Source organism: Bos taurus, chromosome 18 (assembly GCF_002263795.3).
Source record: "Bos taurus isolate L1 Dominette 01449 registration number 42190680 breed Hereford chromosome 18, ARS-UCD2.0, whole genome shotgun sequence".
Classification (NCBI taxonomy): Eukaryota; Metazoa; Chordata; class Mammalia; order Artiodactyla; family Bovidae; genus Bos; species Bos taurus.
In genome coordinates, this window is record NC_037345.1 from 26,320,223 (window position 1) to 26,337,790 (window position 17,568).

Genomic DNA, 17,568 nt, shown 5'->3' on the forward strand with positions numbered 1-17,568 from the left:
CACTAAACCATGGGCCTGTAATCAAAGTGTCAAGGCCATGGAAGATGAAAAAAGGAGCTAGGCTAGATTGACTTGGGGGAAAAATTTTAAATATGTCAACTAAATGAAATGCGGTTCTTTTTTGGGGGGTGGATTTGGGGAACACAGCTTGTGAGACCTTAGTTCCCTGACAGGAAACCAAACCCGGGCCCCTGCAGTGGTAGTGAGGCGTCCTACCCTATCCGCTGGACCACTAGGGAATTCTCTGAAGTGTGTGATTCTGATTTAGATTCTTTTACTATAAAAAGACCATATTAGGACACTTTGTAAACTTGAATGAGGTCTGAGGATTAGATGACATTGATGTATCAGTGTTGACTCTGATTTCAGTGGTTTTACTATGGTCACGTAGAATGTCTCTGTAAGGAAACACAGACTAAAGGATACAAGAGTGACTGGGACATCAAGGTCAGCACCTATGTTCAAATGGTTCAGAAGAAAATGTTTCCCCCTCACATTTTCAACTTTTATAACATTTCAAATTTTTAGAAAATCTTTTTACAAAGAACAGGGCAAACCATGAGGTCACCAAGTAAATTCCTTTAGTATGTCAAACATGAAGGTTAAAGCAACCTCGTGAATTAAAAAAATTCCCAAATGCCATGCTGATGTGATACAAAGGGTAGCTACACTCCACAATGCAACAGCTGTGGGTAATTTTTTTTCCTTGTAACTTAAGCTCCTGGGCACAAGTGACAGATTAACTGACAGAAACATTCAAAATTAAACTGTAAATTCCTCAATTTAATCCAAGACAAGTACTTACCTTCATGGGCTGGGCTAAAAATCCTGTGGGCTGACTTAAATCATTTGTAGGCAAGAAGCCAGGCACATTGCGTGCAAACTCTTCATAAACAGCCAGCTGCTTTGGGTCCACACCACCAACCTTGGAAGAAGAAAACCTGTTTTAACAGGATCCTCTTCACAATCAAGGGAAACCTTTTTATCAAAGTGGAAACTCTGCATGGGAGTAAGCACCAGGGTTTTGAGAAGGGACACAGGAGTCTTTACAACATTTAACACACGACTGAATAGGCATGCATGTATGCACACACAGTTCAGGGTTTCCTATTTTCCCTGAGACCTGTCAGAGTCACCCTCATTTATACTTTTTCCACTGGCAAATGCCTCAAGTAGGACCATGCAGCCAGTGCAATTCCCCAATGGAGCTGTAAAATTGCTAAGATTTCTCAACATTGTCTTCTCACCAACAAGCAACTAGCAATAAAAACTCAAGTATCAGAAGGGAAGACCAAGCTCAGAAACAAAAACTAGAAGGCATATGAACGTGTAACAGCAGCACTTCAACAACAGGGGGAGGGGATACATCTAAGCTATTTCTGTGTCTTCCCCACAGGCAGCCTTTAAGAGAAATCACATTTAATCACAGAAACAGAATTTAACCCCTATCTTAGTCCTCAGAAAGAAAACAAAGACAGGGCAGAGAGAGAGAGACAGCCCCAAGTCTCACTTTCAGCCTGATTTGCTCTGGCATCCGCTCAGCTTGGTATGTTAACACAACAGGATCACAATACCTTCGCCCTTCTTGCCTAGCATGTTTTCTCAGCTCAAATTCCTGCAAACAAACAAAAAAATCACTGAGGTTCTTGTTATGAGGCACTTTCTTAAATGGAAAAACAAATACTTAAAAGGCAAATGCTAAACACTTACAGTTGCTAATCTCTTGTCCATCTCAGGGCCTGCTTTTTCTACTGCAGTCTTCTGAATAAAACAGCAAGCTAATTCACAATTGTCCTGAGCTAATTGAGCAGCTGCCTGATCCATCATTTCCCTTTGTTGTGGGCTTGCAGTCTATTGGGAGGAGAAGAGACAGAAAAAAATTTAAAGTTTTCTGTGGGTAGACAAAACAGATAGATGGGATACTAGAAAATGCAATGTTTGGGCAAATTAATTTTAGAAGTTCCAACTCTACTTATGACTTATTAGCTGTGACCATGAAGTAATCTAACAATCATCTTCAAGATGATACACTACTCAACTGAAACATCTTACCAGGTTGTTATGAAGATGGTGAACACTATGAAAGCAATAAAGCAGTACACAAAGGTATTACTAACCATGACATCTGAGACCCCAAATGAGTGAGTGAGTTATCTGAAGAGACTATGTGCTTATGTATATGTGCACGCATGCGTAGTCACTTTAAACTGTTTTGTACTGTCCTACTCCAAAGTGCTTTAAATCTAAATTCTTCATGGTAAACAGAATCAAGAGTGTTAACTTAGGCAGTTTTCAAAAAATCCTTCATTTCTTTAAACCAGTAAGTATCTACTACTTGCCAAATACTACTGAGGATAAAATAAACAAAAATAAACACCACCTCATAGAATTGACAAATCTAAGAGGAAGACATCAAACACATATGGTGACTATTAAGAGTACGTGGAATGCTCACTGCTACAAGCAAAGAACAATGGCTTTGTAAGCAGTAATGAGTTTTATACTACAAGAAAATAGTAAACTTACACGAAGGGCTGAGGCAAAACTGTTTTTCAGGTTGGTTGATATGCTCATGAGTAAAGGTTCCCTGCAAGTAATCATAGCCATTCCAGCTGTCAAGTTCCGCATCATGTGATGAGCTGCTATTCGCATTCGAGATTCCTCAGAATCCAGGGCAAAATCTTTCCTGACTATTTGCTCACAAGTAGTCATGGCAATCTTAATTGATCGATCCACCACAGGATGGACCAGCTCCTGGACAGCCCGTTCGATTGCTTGGCGCACACACTGCTTCAGCTGTGGATGGGCCTGAAACAAGGGAATCTAGGGAGGAAAAAAGAAGTCAACAATTTGTTTAAATAAAACAACCAAATTTCTATCAGTAATCACGCCCTTGTCTTTGAATTACTTCCAAATTAACCATGAACTACCCATTTCTACTTTAAATAATGAAAAGCTCAGAAATTGGAAAGCTGGGCTCCAAGGAGGGCACAGTAATCACTGTATCTTGTGATACATGATTACACATCAAGTTTAATGGGCAAACTGTTCATTACTAGATGCTTAAAGACACTACCCTGGTTAGTCAAAATTTGTGGCTTGAGTACTCCTAAAGAAAGTAACTTCTTTAGTACCATGGGGAAATGCAAAAATAATCAAGATAATAGAAAAAAAGGCTTTCTACAAAAACTATTATTTTCAAAATAGCAAGCATTTTATTAAAAAAAAATTACATTGAAATCTTTTTCTTTACTTGAAAGACTATTTATGGGTATTTACTGAATTTTTAAGAAACTTAAAAAATATTCATGATGAACTTATACTACACATAGCAATTCCTACTCTCTGCAACAAAAGCCTACAACTTAGGAATCCACATAGGAAGTAAAAAAGGGAAGGGAAATTTAACCAGTTGACCTCGTCACAAAGTAACAGTTTACTTACTGTTGGGTTTAGAGTAATGTGTGGTGCCAGGCCTGCGAGGGAATAGACATTGATGTCATGGTAACTGTACTGTGGCTGTGGTGGAACAGTGGCTGTACAGGTGGTGCTGGTAGCTGGTGTTGTAGAAGTTGCTAAATGTAGAGAAAAAATAAAAGCTAATGAAAGAAGCACACTTCCTGACTTTACTATAAAATTAGCAGGGCATCATGTGGTTTTAATCTAACTAAACTGACTGAATGGGGATGGGGAGGGGTGGCACAGGTCACATTTTTCCCACCCTGAATTATCACAATCTAAACAAAGCATGTAAGACTCAGTCACTGGCCATGCACCTGGGCACAGGAATGAATTGAGGGGTCTTGCCACATTAGCTGGCCCAAACCTTGTCCCATTATTCTATATATAATGTATATCAATTTTGAACCTATTCTGTTTCTAGTTTTACCTGGGGATTCTTGAGGGCTGAGAAAAAAGAAAAGCTGGTTTATTGTAACCACACCTCCTAAAGCTCCCAGTCCTCTTAATGCAGGTTAAATAACCCACTCGCCTAATGGGTTGAGCCAATCTGGCCATCCCCAAATTTGAAGAATAACACAGGTCTTCATGCCAGTGCACTTCTTTCTCTAAGACCTCAAACAATGTAACAGTCTGGCTGAGGGGGAATATGAGGAACAACTGATTAATGATATTAGTTACGAATACCACAGATAGAATTACCAGATACACTAAGACAATGCCTAGACATTACTAACATTCCCTTAAAAATTTAGAAGGCTCACCAGAAAGTACACAAAACTGCAACCCCACTTTACACAGAAAATTACAACTTGCTATACGCATGCATGCGAATGTACCACTGAAGAAAACGTATGATAAATAGAGGGTTAATTATCACACTTACTTGTGGTTGTGATAGGAGGGAGCTCCTCTGGCTGCTTGACATCTTTCTTTGGAGCAGAGAGTTGCTCATCTAAGTTCTTCAGGCGATCTTTATCCTTTAGGAGGTTTCCAGGTTTTAGCTCATTGATGTCTAATGCAAGATTCTTACAGAGGACCTCAATTTCAAACTTCAAGTTTAACTGTGTAATTCCAATATTCAATGAGAATATTAAAAATGAATATTCAGCGTCATAATAACAGACAGTATTCTCACCCATTTGTCATAGTGCTCCCCCCACTAAAAACCCTCTTTTTCCTGTAAATTTTAATAATGTAAAGGAAGACAGTGTTCCTAAGGATAAAGAGCAACAAACTTACCTTTAAGTCATGTTCTTGATGTAGCTCAGCTAATACATTCATAATAGCCATTGTCCAGGGGTTGGGTGGCCTAAAAACCTGAAGAAAACCATTATGTTAAGCTTGCCCCAAACTCACTCTTTAATATGTATTATCTAAAACAGTTAAGCACTCACACCCATGTGGCCATAATAAAATCCCTAGCCTTCCCACAAATCATATTTCAGAAAAACACCAAAACCCAAAGCCACCCATTAAAGTGAGTCCTGTATACTACTGAGCCTCTCAATTTGGAAATCCCAAGCTTCCCTGAGGAAAACTAACTGATCTAGCTCTATGTTGCTAAGAACTGAGGATATAGCCTCTTGACCTTCTGCCAAAACAAATGACCTCTCATTAGATGACTCAAATAAGTCTTCAATAAAATATTAAAATTTACTCACCACACTACGAATGCTAGATTCTAAGACTTTGGCAACAAAGGGCACTACATAGAGCAACTCTTGCTGTCCTTTAACATAAGCCTCTAGCAGCAAAGATTTTACATCCAAGTCCTAGAAAAACAAACACATTTTTAAAATGCTGGGAATATATTAGAAAATTCCTTATTCAATATCCCCAATTATACTCTGCCAAACTCATCCCCAAAATTGGAATCAATAATTGACCCTCACCTTATGAAAAGCCAAGGGGTAACAATCATACCTTTTGTTTATCTTGCTAAACATTGTAAGGCCATGGGCATGCAATTAGGGATTCAAAACATGGGCCAAACCTTCACAGATACCGCGGCAAAACAGCCCCAATTAAAGTCAAGATTTTTAGATAGACTATGCTGTATGAACATTCTCAAGTTTTACATGAGCCTTTGGTTAAAACTTACAGTGTGTAAGATGGGTTTATTTTTAGCTAGTGTAATCATTCCTAGCCAATGTCCCAAGTTCTTCAGCAAAGACCGATCAGAGAAATTGGCTGCAGCTTTATCAGAGGTCAGGAGTACCTGAAACAGTGTATGATTAAGAAAGGTATGAAAATGAGCTTATAAAAAAACATTCTCAACTAAATGTTTAAGAATTCCATTATTCTACATTAAAAACAAGCTATCAATACTGAGAACATGCCCCAAGGTAGATCCTGTCCACGTATCACTGCAATATTTTGTTGTGTTCAGTGACATTTTTACCTTCAAACGTCTTTACATTTAAAAAAAGTAAAAAAATTTACAAAACTAAATTTTACAGAAGGTAAAAAATATAAAATACATCATACTGACGTGAAGTAACACCACGTATCGTATATGGTCCCACAGCAAAGTATTTTAAAACTGAAAATTTTAGCTAGGTTTGAAGCAGCGACCCAACTGCAAATCTGTTTTGAAGAGCTAAATTCAATTCAAATGAAGACTACAGCTATGATCTTTAAGTTCTTCCCAGACAGCAGGCATTCTAAGGAGTATAAGAAGATTGCAGTGCTCTGTTGTGATCTTTAGCATTATCTTTGGAAACAACTAAGATAACCTTCTGGAATACACTGTAATATTGCTTACACACTTTGAGAAGACCTAATCCATTTCATCAATTCTCTACTTTTAACTTTCTTAAGGGAGACAGAACCAACACTCCAGTGTCTTGCATACACTCATACACTCATTTCCTACATAATACTTTTTATGGCTATTAGTTTAAATTTATACTTTTGTTTAAAAGAAAGAATCTTTTGATCCAAATCATGTGGAGATTTTCGTATCCCAACAATCCCTGCTATCAAATGACAAAGGCTGGATTTAGTTATGTTCCTTAACTCCATACAGCAACAGCAGAATGGCACAAAGTCAGCTGTGCAATAGAAAGGAGCCAGGAATTCTTTTGCACTACAGCGTAACCAAGAATAGGGAAAATTCCTATTCACAGGTTTAAATATAGTGCTGGTTCCTAAGCCAATATCCCAAGTTATTCAGCAAACAATGTTTTCAGCTATATGCTGGTTCATGCTGTTTTCTTTAAAAATTATTCTTCCTAAGAAAAATACTTAAGATATTATAGAACAAGCATTAGCCCATTAGGAAACGTTTGACCTTAAACTTCTGAGAATCTTAAATGGCTATTTTACAACACTGAAGAATCTTGAGCTATCTGGCATTTCAGACATAAATGATGGTATGGTATAGAATGATGAAAACGAGTATGTCTATACGACTAAATTCTTCATGAAAACTTAGCCCTGTATTTGAAACAATGCCTAAAGCAACTTGCATAAATACTGTAACAAATACAACATACAAGAGAAAACAATACCCTCTAATTCCACCTGTGAAATCAAATATTTCCAAACTAAAAACAGTAGTAAAAAGAAATACAAAGGTCTGACAGAAAACAAAATTCTGTAAAGCAATTATCCTTCAATTAAAAAATAAATTTAAAAAAAAACACACACAAGAACACTTACTTTGATGTTTCTATAGGTCTCATTCAGAACCATCTTATTAAACTCAGGATTCTTCAGCGTGTCAAGGAAGTTAGAATACAGGCTGTGAAAGTTTGGCTCAATACTGACTCTCTTCATAACCAGGTACTGTGAAACCCAAGGCATAAATTCTTCCTTCACAGTTTCCTTTAGTTCTTCAACCTAGCCAACCATTACAACATGGGAAGTATTCAATTAAAAGATGATAAAATACAGTTTTATGTTTCGTTTCTGTGAACATGACTACAGTGTATGCTGCTGCTGCTGCTAAGTCGCTTCAGTTGTGTCCGACTCTGTGCGACCCCACAGACGGCAGCCCACCAGGCTCCCCCGTCCCTGGGATTCTCCAGGCAAGAACACTGGAGTGGGTTGCCATTTCCTTCTCCAATGCATGAAAGTGAAAAGTGAAAGTGAAGTCACTCAGTCGTGTCCGACCCTCAGTGACCCCACGGACTGCAGCCTTCCAGGCTCCTCCTTCCATGGGATTTCCCAGGCAAGAGTACTGGAGTGAGGTGCCACTGCAACATGCTACATCTCCCCAATTTTACACAGTTGCTATCAAGTACAGTATATTCAAGTCCATGTAAGTATAGAGTCAATCATCTCTTAAGCTGGGTAATTAGAACTGAAACATCTATGGTCACTTTAAGCTTTAAAATTGCAAAATATGTAGTCCCTCATCCCCATCTTACTTACTCTCCATTTGAACAAAAGAAGATAAATTACTAATCTACAACTTGTTATTAATAAGCCTGATGCCAGAACTATGTTTTTCTACATTTCTATCTCTAGGAATTATTTGCAAAGTTTGAAACTCTTCTTCCAAAAAGCATGCAAAATGCTTCAAAATTTTCCCCCAATCAATTATGGTGAGAGTCTCAAAGACAGTACTTGCATTATAAATTACATTTCAAACCCTTTTGTTTAGGCTAATTAGTATTGACGAAAACAGACATTTCCAAGTATCATCTTAGCACATAATCTTGTAAGGCAAGCATCAATTCTTTTCACAAGCTGTTAATGATCTCTGGGAGGATGTGAATTGTTACTACAAATACAAATGAAATTCCCATCATGAAATCATTTTCAAGTTTACTTCAAAAAGCCTGTAACTCACTGCAAAACAATACTATTTGGGACTTCCCTGGAAGTTCAGTGGTTAAGAGGCTGCACTTCCACTGCAGGGAGTGTGAGTTTGGTTCGATCCCTGGTCAGGAAACTAAGATCCCACATGTCATGCCATGTGGCCAAAATTAATAAATAAATAAATAAAATCAGTGCTATTTAACATCTACAGAATCTACAACCACTAGTTGTATATCCAAGTTCCCTTCATTTTGATTCTATTATCTTCACCTTTAAAGATTAAAAAGGGTAGAGAATATCAAATGTAAATCCCCCAATCCATCAAGAAAAACAACAGAGAACATTTGTAGTGATACATAAACCATTACTTCAGACTCACCTTTTGTGTCATATTTGACTGGGAAAGGTTGTTGAAGATAAAAGCAATTTTCTCCTGGATATTTTCTGGGGGCTCTACGATTCTCTCAGTTTGATCTGTGGCCACAAGCAATGTATCTATATTTGTTGTATTAATAGAAGGCTAAAGAAATAAAATACATAAAATTAACAAACTGAAATCCTTACTACACAAATCCTAGGGGTGGGGTATGTACACAGATTCCTTTAGTATATAAAATACATATGGTATGTACAACTGTGCACTTGAAGTGCTGGCAAGAACATGTACTGAACTATTCATAGGGGCTACATGTGGGAAATCAGGGTGGTAAAGGGAGAAATGCTGATCTTTCATGCTTTATTAATAGGCATGTGTTATTTATAATAAAGTACATGCTCACTATTGGATATATTGCAATGTAACAACAAATACAACAAAGAAAGAAGATAGACCTACTTACTGGCACATCTTTCTTAAAGCTGACTCCAGTTGGCCTGGTGACTGTAACCGTTTTAGCAACAGTGGTGGTTGTTGAGGTGGTTACCATAGTGCTAACCTGGCCAGCAAGGGGAGCTTTTGCTGGAACCTGGGCCTGGGCCTGGGCTTGAGCCAGTGCAATACTTCCAGGGGTTGTGATAGAGCCCTGCATTTTCACAGGAGGATCTCTAGATTGCTGTCCATACTCAATATACTAAAGGGGTAGAGAAAGAGAAAAACACATTAAATAAGAATTCTTAACAGAAACTGAAATACTTGAATTAAACTCCCCTCACTTCTGAGAGACTGGAAATCATATCAGAGCACTCTTTTGGTTCATCTATCTCCCTTATATCTTGCCCCATTCTGGTGAATATTCCCATATGTGTAATATGTAAGTGGATACCACGAACTTCTGAAGAAATAAAACTAAAATGTTACTATGCTTAAGTATTTATAAGAGAACCAGTTAACAAGTTTTAAAAAGGTAGCCACAAATGCTTACCTATAAATTTCCTTAAATTCCTTCACATAAATAAACTTAAAGGTTCTAAAATTTATATAATAAACTGATTTCTATTGGATGCTAATGAAAAAAACCACAGCCTAAAAAACACTGCAGCGTGAGTTCTCTCTCAGTAAAGCTAATAGCACAAAACAAGAACAGTTTACACCACCTAGCCAACTGAAGGGTAAGCAATGTTCTAGGATAAGTTTCATCCCTCTCCTCCACATTTCCCAGTCCAAAAAAATTCCTTCTCCCACACAAATTAGAAGACTGACACAGCCTTCCCGATACTATTACCAACAGCTTGTTCCCGACCAAAAACTAGAACCTGTGTATATATACCATAACTTTATTCAAAAAAGGAGACATTTTCAAGAAGGAAAAATATAGCCCTTTAAACTGAAATATAAGCAATGACTTCTCCCCCCTTCTCTGGGTAATAAGTGTGTTACAGTGGGAGCTCAGGACCAGTCAGTGTGACCGTTTTCGTACCACCTCCCTCATTCTTGCTCTCTAGTCTTTCAAGGTCCCAGATCTGAATTTCAAGCTCATCTGATTGCAGCAGCCTCTTACTTCCCATCCCAGCTTTTCAAACTCTGTTTTCTTGCCGAGTTTTCAGTGCCATAATTTTGGCATAGCACTCCAAAACCCCTCAATAGGGATCAATATACTCCTGCCTCCCATGCTATGGTTTCTGAGGCTAAACCATCATAATGACTCTGTACTCCTACAAACAAACCCAGCGGAATGAGGTAGAAAGTGCTGGATTAAACTACAATACAGAATTAAAATCAGTTCAAATTCTGATCTGATTTCTTAAAATATGATCTTATAAAGGAGTTCATCTGCTTTGTACTGAAAAAAGTAAAATAAAGTTAACAGAGATTAATCAACTTTCTTTTCTTGTTCTCTGTAAGCTGACTTTGACCAAAGGTAAGATCAAAGTATGAATATTTAGTAATCATGTGAAATCAACCATTAAAGAAATATATACAAATTTCAAGAATAGTCACATAACATGGTTTAAAATATTCTCTAGGTCCATTTCCTTACGGACTGTCTCCTTTTTAACCCTGAAGGAATCTAAACCGATAGTTTAAGAAGGCTGTATTTTTAAGAAACACTGATCTAAAAACTTGTATATGCAATGGGTTTGGGGAATTTCCTGGCGGTCCAGTGGTTACTGGGCGCTTTCACTGTCACGGGCCAGGTTCAATCCCTAGTCAGGGAACTAAGATCCCACAAGCCACAGAGCAGCCCCCCAAAACCAAACCAAAACAAACAAAAAACCTAAACACCAACAACAGAAAGAAATAGCTTTGATTCACATTAACATCTAAATCAGAGGAAAAACTTATATTTTTAGACTCAGGCAGGGATTCTTGGTTAACAGTGAAAGATTTCTTCTCCTTGATAGAATTAGTAGGCTAAAAGAACTAGCAAAAGCCTTTTATCAAATCAAGCAAAACCGCTGCTTACAAAATATAAAATTCCTATTTTTTCAAGGTTAAGCTACAAAACAAGCAACAAATAATATGTATACCTATGTCAGAACAATCATTAGGCAATCTTAATGCCATTGCCAATAAATCCAAACTTAAACAGATAAACCCTTCAATTACTTAGGTACTGAAAATACTTACCTCCTGTAAATGATGTGGAAATTGCATAAAGTGACTGATCGAAGCCAAGTGCTGACAATACTGGGGATAGTCCTTCAATCTGTCAACAAAAACATTTATTCATTTGCCATTTCATGTAAGAACAGAGGCAGTACAATTTCAAATCTTCAAAAGCTAATCTAGGCCATTTCTCCCATTTCTACCTTTGAAATAAATACCTTATTTGAAGAGAATGCCAAAAGGAAAAACAAAGAAGAGAGGGAAAATGTGAACTTCATCCTTTCTGTATCAAAAAAAAACTTGTTTTTTAAACAAGTTTAAGTAAAACTTTGTTTTACTTAAGATTACAATGAGCCACTAAAACTACTATCTTTCCAGCTAGCTGAATTCCAAATGTTCATCAAAAGGTGAAGAGAAAACCAGTTTGCTAATGAACCCATACAATAGAATACTATTCTGCAATAAAAAGAAACTGAAACATGCAGTAACATAGGTAAATCTTGGAGGCATCATGCTCAGTGTAAGAAGTCAAACTCATATACATTGTGTAGGACTCCATTTAGATAACACCCTGGAAAAACCAGACAAATCCAATCAGGGATTGCCAGAGGTTAGATGTGCAGGAAAGTTAACTACAAAGGGGAAGTAAGGGAACTTTTGGGGGGTGACGAAAATATTCAGTTATTTTGACTGTGGTGGTGGTGGTGGTGGTTACACAACTGTTTGAATTTCAAAGACCTATTAACCTAAAATACTGACTATCACGTATTATAAAGTATAGTTCAGTAAACAAAAAAAAATTGCTACATTTTTCCAACCACTTGTTTGGTAAATATAACAAACTATTTTCACTTCTTCCTTTTATTTCATACAGTCATTAAGGTTAGTTAATACACATATAAGGCATAGAAGAATTAGCTGAAAAGTAAGCTACTATTTCTTCTTTTATTAAAAGAGAGAACCTTCACAGCAAACCTATCCACTCACCTATTTTTAAATCTATCTAGTGCAGCAATCCCAAAATAATACATTTTGGATCCAAAAGGCTTGCGTAAGGCTTCAAGAACGTATCGCAGGGCCAAACCTAGTGCCATATAAGTGACCAGTCCTTTTTCGATTATTCCACCAAACAGGCAGGCTGTTATATGTAACTCTTTATCAGGGTATTGGGGGAAGAACCGATATTCTTCGAACAAGTTCCTTAGCATACAGTTAAATACTTCTCGTTCCCTCTTTATGGTAGAATCTTTAAATCTCTGTAGCATTTCTAATACCTGGAAAAAGCAAGACAAAAATCATATATACATAAAGGAAACCATTATTAAGAAAGTGAAGTAAAAGTTGCTGAGTCATGTCCAACTCTCTGTGACCCCAAGGATATACAGTCCATGGAATTCTCCAGGCCAGAATACTGGGGTGGATAGCCTTTCCCTTCTCCAGGGGATCTTTCGGACCCAGGAATCAAACCGGGGTCTCCTGCATTGCAGGCAGATTCTTTACCAGCTGAGCTACCAGGGAATGCACTCCTCAAATACTCTTAATTGTTAAGCAGAATATTTAACAATAAACTGAGCTTGAGATAAATATTAAAGAGACATATCAAAACACTTGGTGTTATATTTCACTTTGAAAGGGGCATTTATTTAAGATTTACCTAAACCATAAAGAATTAGATCATTCTAGACACTCACCTCATCAACAGACATGGTTGGATGTGGTGGGTGATTATATATTCTCTGGAAATAGCTGTTTGCTTCATCATCTATCTCTTTACTAAAGTGCTGATTTGCCTCTGGCCACACCTGAGACAAGTCCGCTGTTAAAAACAGAAAAGCAAACAGTGGGCATTTAGGCTCTTCCTTTACTCCCCCACATTAAGCACACAGAGCCAGAGAGACCAATATAGTTTGAATTTTAAGAGGGGGAAAAAAAAAAACAAAAAACCTAAAATGACGTGTTAAAGAGGTGAAGTTTCAATATTCAACTGCTCTAAGGACACAAGAGATTTTAACAAAACTGCCTTACAACCACAGTTCTATCTCAGTACTTTATATAAGGACTTTTCACACCATGAAAGTTCACTAGGTTCAAATTTATAATGCACTTACCCTCAACACAACCTCATTCAAGGTTACTTTATCACCTTTTACATGTAAGAATTCCCAATGCATATGCATGACACATTGAAAGAAAACACAAAGCATGCTACAAAACATAACATTCAGACAAGCCTTTCACACTAACATTTTCAAATCAGTCTGTATACTTTCAAACCTTGGATAATGAATATTTAGTCCCAATGACAAGGATATTTATAAGTCAATGATACATACATACAAAGAAGACTCCTCTGACTTTTAAATACCTTACTAAAGGAGATTAAAAGTTTAAAATTTGATTTTTTTCACATATATGGCAATAATTATGTGTACTTCTAAATCATAAAGCTATAACATTAAAATATAGTTGTTTACTTTATAAACTGGCAAAACTCAAACAGAAATCTGAGATTTTCCTGGCTGCTCCTGATTTAAAAAACAAAAAAGGTTTATATACATAGATTTAAACTACTGAGCCTTTTTTTACTTTGCTCCTTACTCCTCGGATAACACCTTGAAGAATGCCACCTCTTAACTGTCACCTTGTTCTGACAATCCAGGATGAAAGGTGGAATAATACCTCAAATTTTTGTTTTAAAAATTTAAATTCATGATACTCCCACCCATCTAGGAGGCGTGTCAACATAATGGCCTTTTAACAGCATATTAAGACAAAGTCAATGTTTTTGTCCATGTATCTCTGGGGACAACAAATTGGACATGTAAGTTATATATGTATCAGTCACACTTCACAATCACAGACAACACTACCACTTACAAGGTTTCATCTTACTCTGCTGGAATGTAGGCTGGTTCAGTCCAGAGGTGCCCAGTTTCCTCTGTACAAAAGGATCGCTATTCACTGCAGGGAGTCCAAGAGCCCCAGTTCCTATACCAGTCAGGCTGCCTGTGCCAAGACCACCTACTAGAAAGAATGAAGGCAGCCAAAAGTCTTATCATTACTCATCTTCTTGACTTTATCAAAGACAAATTCTTAATTAAAAAGTCATGGTCTTTTGTTAACTCAGTTGCAACTAGGTTACAGAGTTATTACACTGCAGGGAGTCCAAGAGCCCCAGTTTCTATACCAGTCAGGCTGCCATGAAATTCTCCAGGCCAGAAAACTGGAGTGGGTAGCCTTTCCCTTCTCCAGGGGATCTTCCCAACCTAGGGATCGAACCCAGGTCTCCTGCCTTGCAGGCAGGTTCTTTACCAGCTGAGCCATCAGGAAAGCCCAGAATATTGTGGGTAGCCTATCCCTTTTCCAGCAGATCTTCCTGACCCAGGAATCGAACCAGGGTCTCCTGCACTGCTGGCAGATTCTTTACCAAATGAGCTATCAGGGAAGCCCGTTATTACAACATTTCACTAATTAGGTTTTAGTATTCTAAACTTATACTCTGGCAATAAAAGGTGCAAACAGCTTAGGAGAAACATGTTGGTACTACGGGGGAAAATGTAAACTTTACTTCCACGTTAAAAGCCAAAATATGTGGGAAAGTTCTAGTGCTTTCCTATCATTTTCAAGGTAGATGCAAAAAGGCAGGACATATACCTGAATCTGATGTATGAAACATTTCACCTTTATTATACGAAGGTTGGGTAATTTATAAAGCTATGAGTTTTGATCTAAGCCTAAGTTCTTTAGAATGTGATTAACGAACTTGTTACTGTTTATAGTATCATGTGGTAATAGAATCCTTACTGAATAACTCAACTAAAAAATTTATAAGTATAAATATCCTCATTACAATTTGACTAAATTAATGTAATAATGTTTTTCTCTTCCCAGCTCTGGATGTGAAAACAACTTTCACAATTTAGTTTAAGCACTTTTCCTTTATCACAGTGACTCAGAACACCTTACATGCACTAAGGCAAGATGAAGCTTACAGATAATCTGTACCCCTCCCCACCACTCCTCTTACCTGGAAGCTGTGATGAAAGTCCTCCAATACCACTGAATGCAGTTGTCTGATTTGGGGTTGAAAGGGGTGGAAATGCTTTTGCTGGTGACTGTGGGGTACTGAATGCAGAACCCAAATTTGGAGGAAAGCCCTGCATACTCTGGGTGTGAGGGGCAGCTGAACCACCTATACTAAGAGATGCCATTCCAGCAAGAGGGTCAATCTAAAGAAAAACATTATAAAAACGTATTAAACACACTTCAAGCAAAGGCAGATAAATGACACAGGTAAAGCAATCTTTAGCAATAGCTCTTCAAATGCTTAATAAACTGCAAAACATGATGATGCTTAATCCCCAAACCAAGTGTACCAGTCATTTTTCTTAATATATCACAACTATATCACAGGATCTGTGATACAGCAGGTTTAAAGAGCCCCTGCCAAAGAACCAGAGCCACAATATAAGGGCTATAAAACTTCAAGAATAACATTTCAGATGAAGTTCTCTGAAGCTGTACTACTAAACATTTAGTAGTGACATGGGGCGATCCTTATAATTTCCAATAGGCCCCTTTAATATAAACAAATCTCAATTAAATTAACTTTTAATACAATAAAAGCATTAGAAATTAGAAATCTAGTCAAAACAAATCTTGTCAAACTTTGAGAATCTTGGGGTTGGAGGAGATCAGCTCTAATTTAAAAAACAAAAAACAAGGTATACTATTCATACCAAAAGATTTTATAAAATATCTAATAACTACACTTCTAAACTTCTTAGTTTGTGACATTATTTCAGACTTCTGTGACTATAGAAAATAATATATGATATGCCTTTTATAAAGTGGTCACTGAAGTGGTTCCCTAAGTGCTCTTTCTTAAAATAAACCCCAACCTGCCATTCAATGCAGCTGAAAATAGAAGCGGAATATGTTGCTCCCAGAGAGAAGGGGGTGGTTGGTGTCAGGGAGTAACTTAAATGTACCTTGTTTTTAAAAGAGCAGTTCAGTTGAGAGCTGAAGAGCCCCAGTTATAACAAGTCCTTATGCTCTAGCACTGTTGCTTGGCCCGTGAAGCTACAAACAAGACACATCAGGTTCAAAGGCAGTGCTTATTTCTCAAGTCTGTTATTCTTATTTTAAAAAGAAGCCCTTACCATATACCTAAGTTGTTTTGTATCTTTCCTCTCATAGTCTGTTTAATGATTCAAATCTATTCTCAACCACAATGCCTATTTACAGATCTCCTTTAAGTGGATACTAGACATGCAGTTATCTAAAATGTAATAAATTCAGACAAAAATCTCCTTTGAGTAGACTATTAATGATGATGCAGAAGTTTATTCTATTTCAAATCTATGACCAAATGGAGATGTACCAAATGTAGTGTTCATTTACCTGAACGGGAGAAATGGCGTCCAAGCTGCTAGCACTAGGAGGGCGTCCTTTTGGCATAACTCCCGGTGGTGGCTGCCTGGCCTTGTTCATAACGTTACTGCAATTGGCCACCATGGTGAGGATGGTTTCTGATAACTCCTGAGAAACACTCCTGGAGAGACACGAAAAGAGAAAAATATCATTAATTATTCCCTAGAACACCTAAACAAACAAATCTGGATTTCTAATAAATAGAAAACTTGCTGGAACCTATGGCTCAATTTCCACCATATCCCATGTCTCTCTATCTGTTATTAATCACCAGGATTTTCTGAGCACTGCCTTTCTTGTGAAAATAGTTTTTAATAACTCTGAAATTAACAAGCCTTGGGTACACTGCTGCCCATATATTTTGAAATACCGCTCTAAGAAACATTCCATATCCTCAACTACTTCATCAAAAATTATGCACAAAAGTGGATAAAAGTTATCACAGTAAACAGATAAACAATCTTTAGACAAGGTTTTCAGTCAAAAATAAGACATTAATTTAAGTATAGATAAAAATGCCATACATGTAGTCAGTAACTGTATTAGGCAAGCATGTAAAAAACTGACTTCTAAAATGTGAAATAGGCTATACGTTTGACAGGAAAATCCACCTTCCTATCACAGGGTGCTATTGTCTCCTAAAACTGTGGAACCCCTTGCACTCATAAATGCTATGCAAACTTCCTACTGTCTTAGACCTTACCCTCTAAATTCTTAATCATACTGTTGACTCTAAAAAGTAAAAGCAGTCATTCAGACAAGAAAGTTGTTTCTGAGGGGAGGGAGAGGACCGATTAGGATATTTAAAGTACCAAGTAAAACTCTACATTAAACAGTTCAGAGAATTCTCTGGAGGACCAGTGGTTAAGACTCTGAGCTTCCACTTCAGGGAGTGTAGGTTCAATCCCTGGTCAGGGAAC

The 17,568-nt window shown here is 37.4% G+C and overlaps 1 protein-coding gene and 2 non-coding genes across 18 annotated transcripts in view; all 3 read right to left on the bottom strand.

The window, feature by feature from the left end:
• CNOT1 (CCR4-NOT transcription complex subunit 1) overlaps nucleotides 1–17,568 on the bottom strand; it is an 82,995-nt gene that overhangs the window by 15,539 nt on the left and 49,888 nt on the right. For 7 of the 16 annotated variants that reach the window (NM_001206039.1, XM_024978374.2, XM_059876822.1 and 4 more), the window contains 18 exons: nucleotides 16,619–16,769; nucleotides 15,243–15,444; nucleotides 14,093–14,239; nucleotides 12,907–13,031; nucleotides 12,203–12,489; nucleotides 11,237–11,315; nucleotides 9,069–9,299; nucleotides 8,609–8,749; nucleotides 7,126–7,305; nucleotides 5,564–5,680; nucleotides 5,124–5,234; nucleotides 4,702–4,779; nucleotides 4,346–4,523; nucleotides 3,445–3,575; nucleotides 2,527–2,823; nucleotides 1,711–1,851; nucleotides 1,511–1,615; nucleotides 806–925 (listed from right to left, as the gene is read on the bottom strand). In NM_001206039.1, coding sequence (NP_001192968.1) covers nucleotides 806–925; nucleotides 1,511–1,615; nucleotides 1,711–1,851; nucleotides 2,527–2,823; nucleotides 3,445–3,575; nucleotides 4,346–4,523; nucleotides 4,702–4,779; nucleotides 5,124–5,234; nucleotides 5,564–5,680; nucleotides 7,126–7,305; nucleotides 8,609–8,749; nucleotides 9,069–9,299; nucleotides 11,237–11,315; nucleotides 12,203–12,489; nucleotides 12,907–13,031; nucleotides 14,093–14,239; nucleotides 15,243–15,444; nucleotides 16,619–16,769 — 2,821 coding nt within the window. The remainder of the gene's footprint in view (nucleotides 1–805; nucleotides 926–1,510; nucleotides 1,616–1,710; nucleotides 1,852–2,526; nucleotides 2,824–3,444; nucleotides 3,576–4,345; nucleotides 4,524–4,701; nucleotides 4,780–5,123; nucleotides 5,235–5,563; nucleotides 5,681–7,125; nucleotides 7,306–8,608; nucleotides 8,750–9,068; nucleotides 9,300–11,236; nucleotides 11,316–12,202; nucleotides 12,490–12,906; nucleotides 13,032–14,092; nucleotides 14,240–15,242; nucleotides 15,445–16,618; nucleotides 16,770–17,568) is intronic. The other 9 variants (XM_005218667.5, XM_005218664.5, XM_024978372.2 and 6 more) reach the window with 4 other exon arrangements.
• On the bottom strand, nucleotides 6,468–6,606 carry LOC112442429 (small nucleolar RNA SNORA46). Its single transcript, XR_003030523.1, has one exon. It is a non-coding gene; the product is annotated as a small nucleolar RNA SNORA46 (small nucleolar RNA).
• LOC112442430 (small nucleolar RNA SNORA50) lies at nucleotides 16,199–16,334 on the bottom strand. The gene has a single exon (XR_003030524.1). It is a non-coding gene; the product is annotated as a small nucleolar RNA SNORA50 (small nucleolar RNA).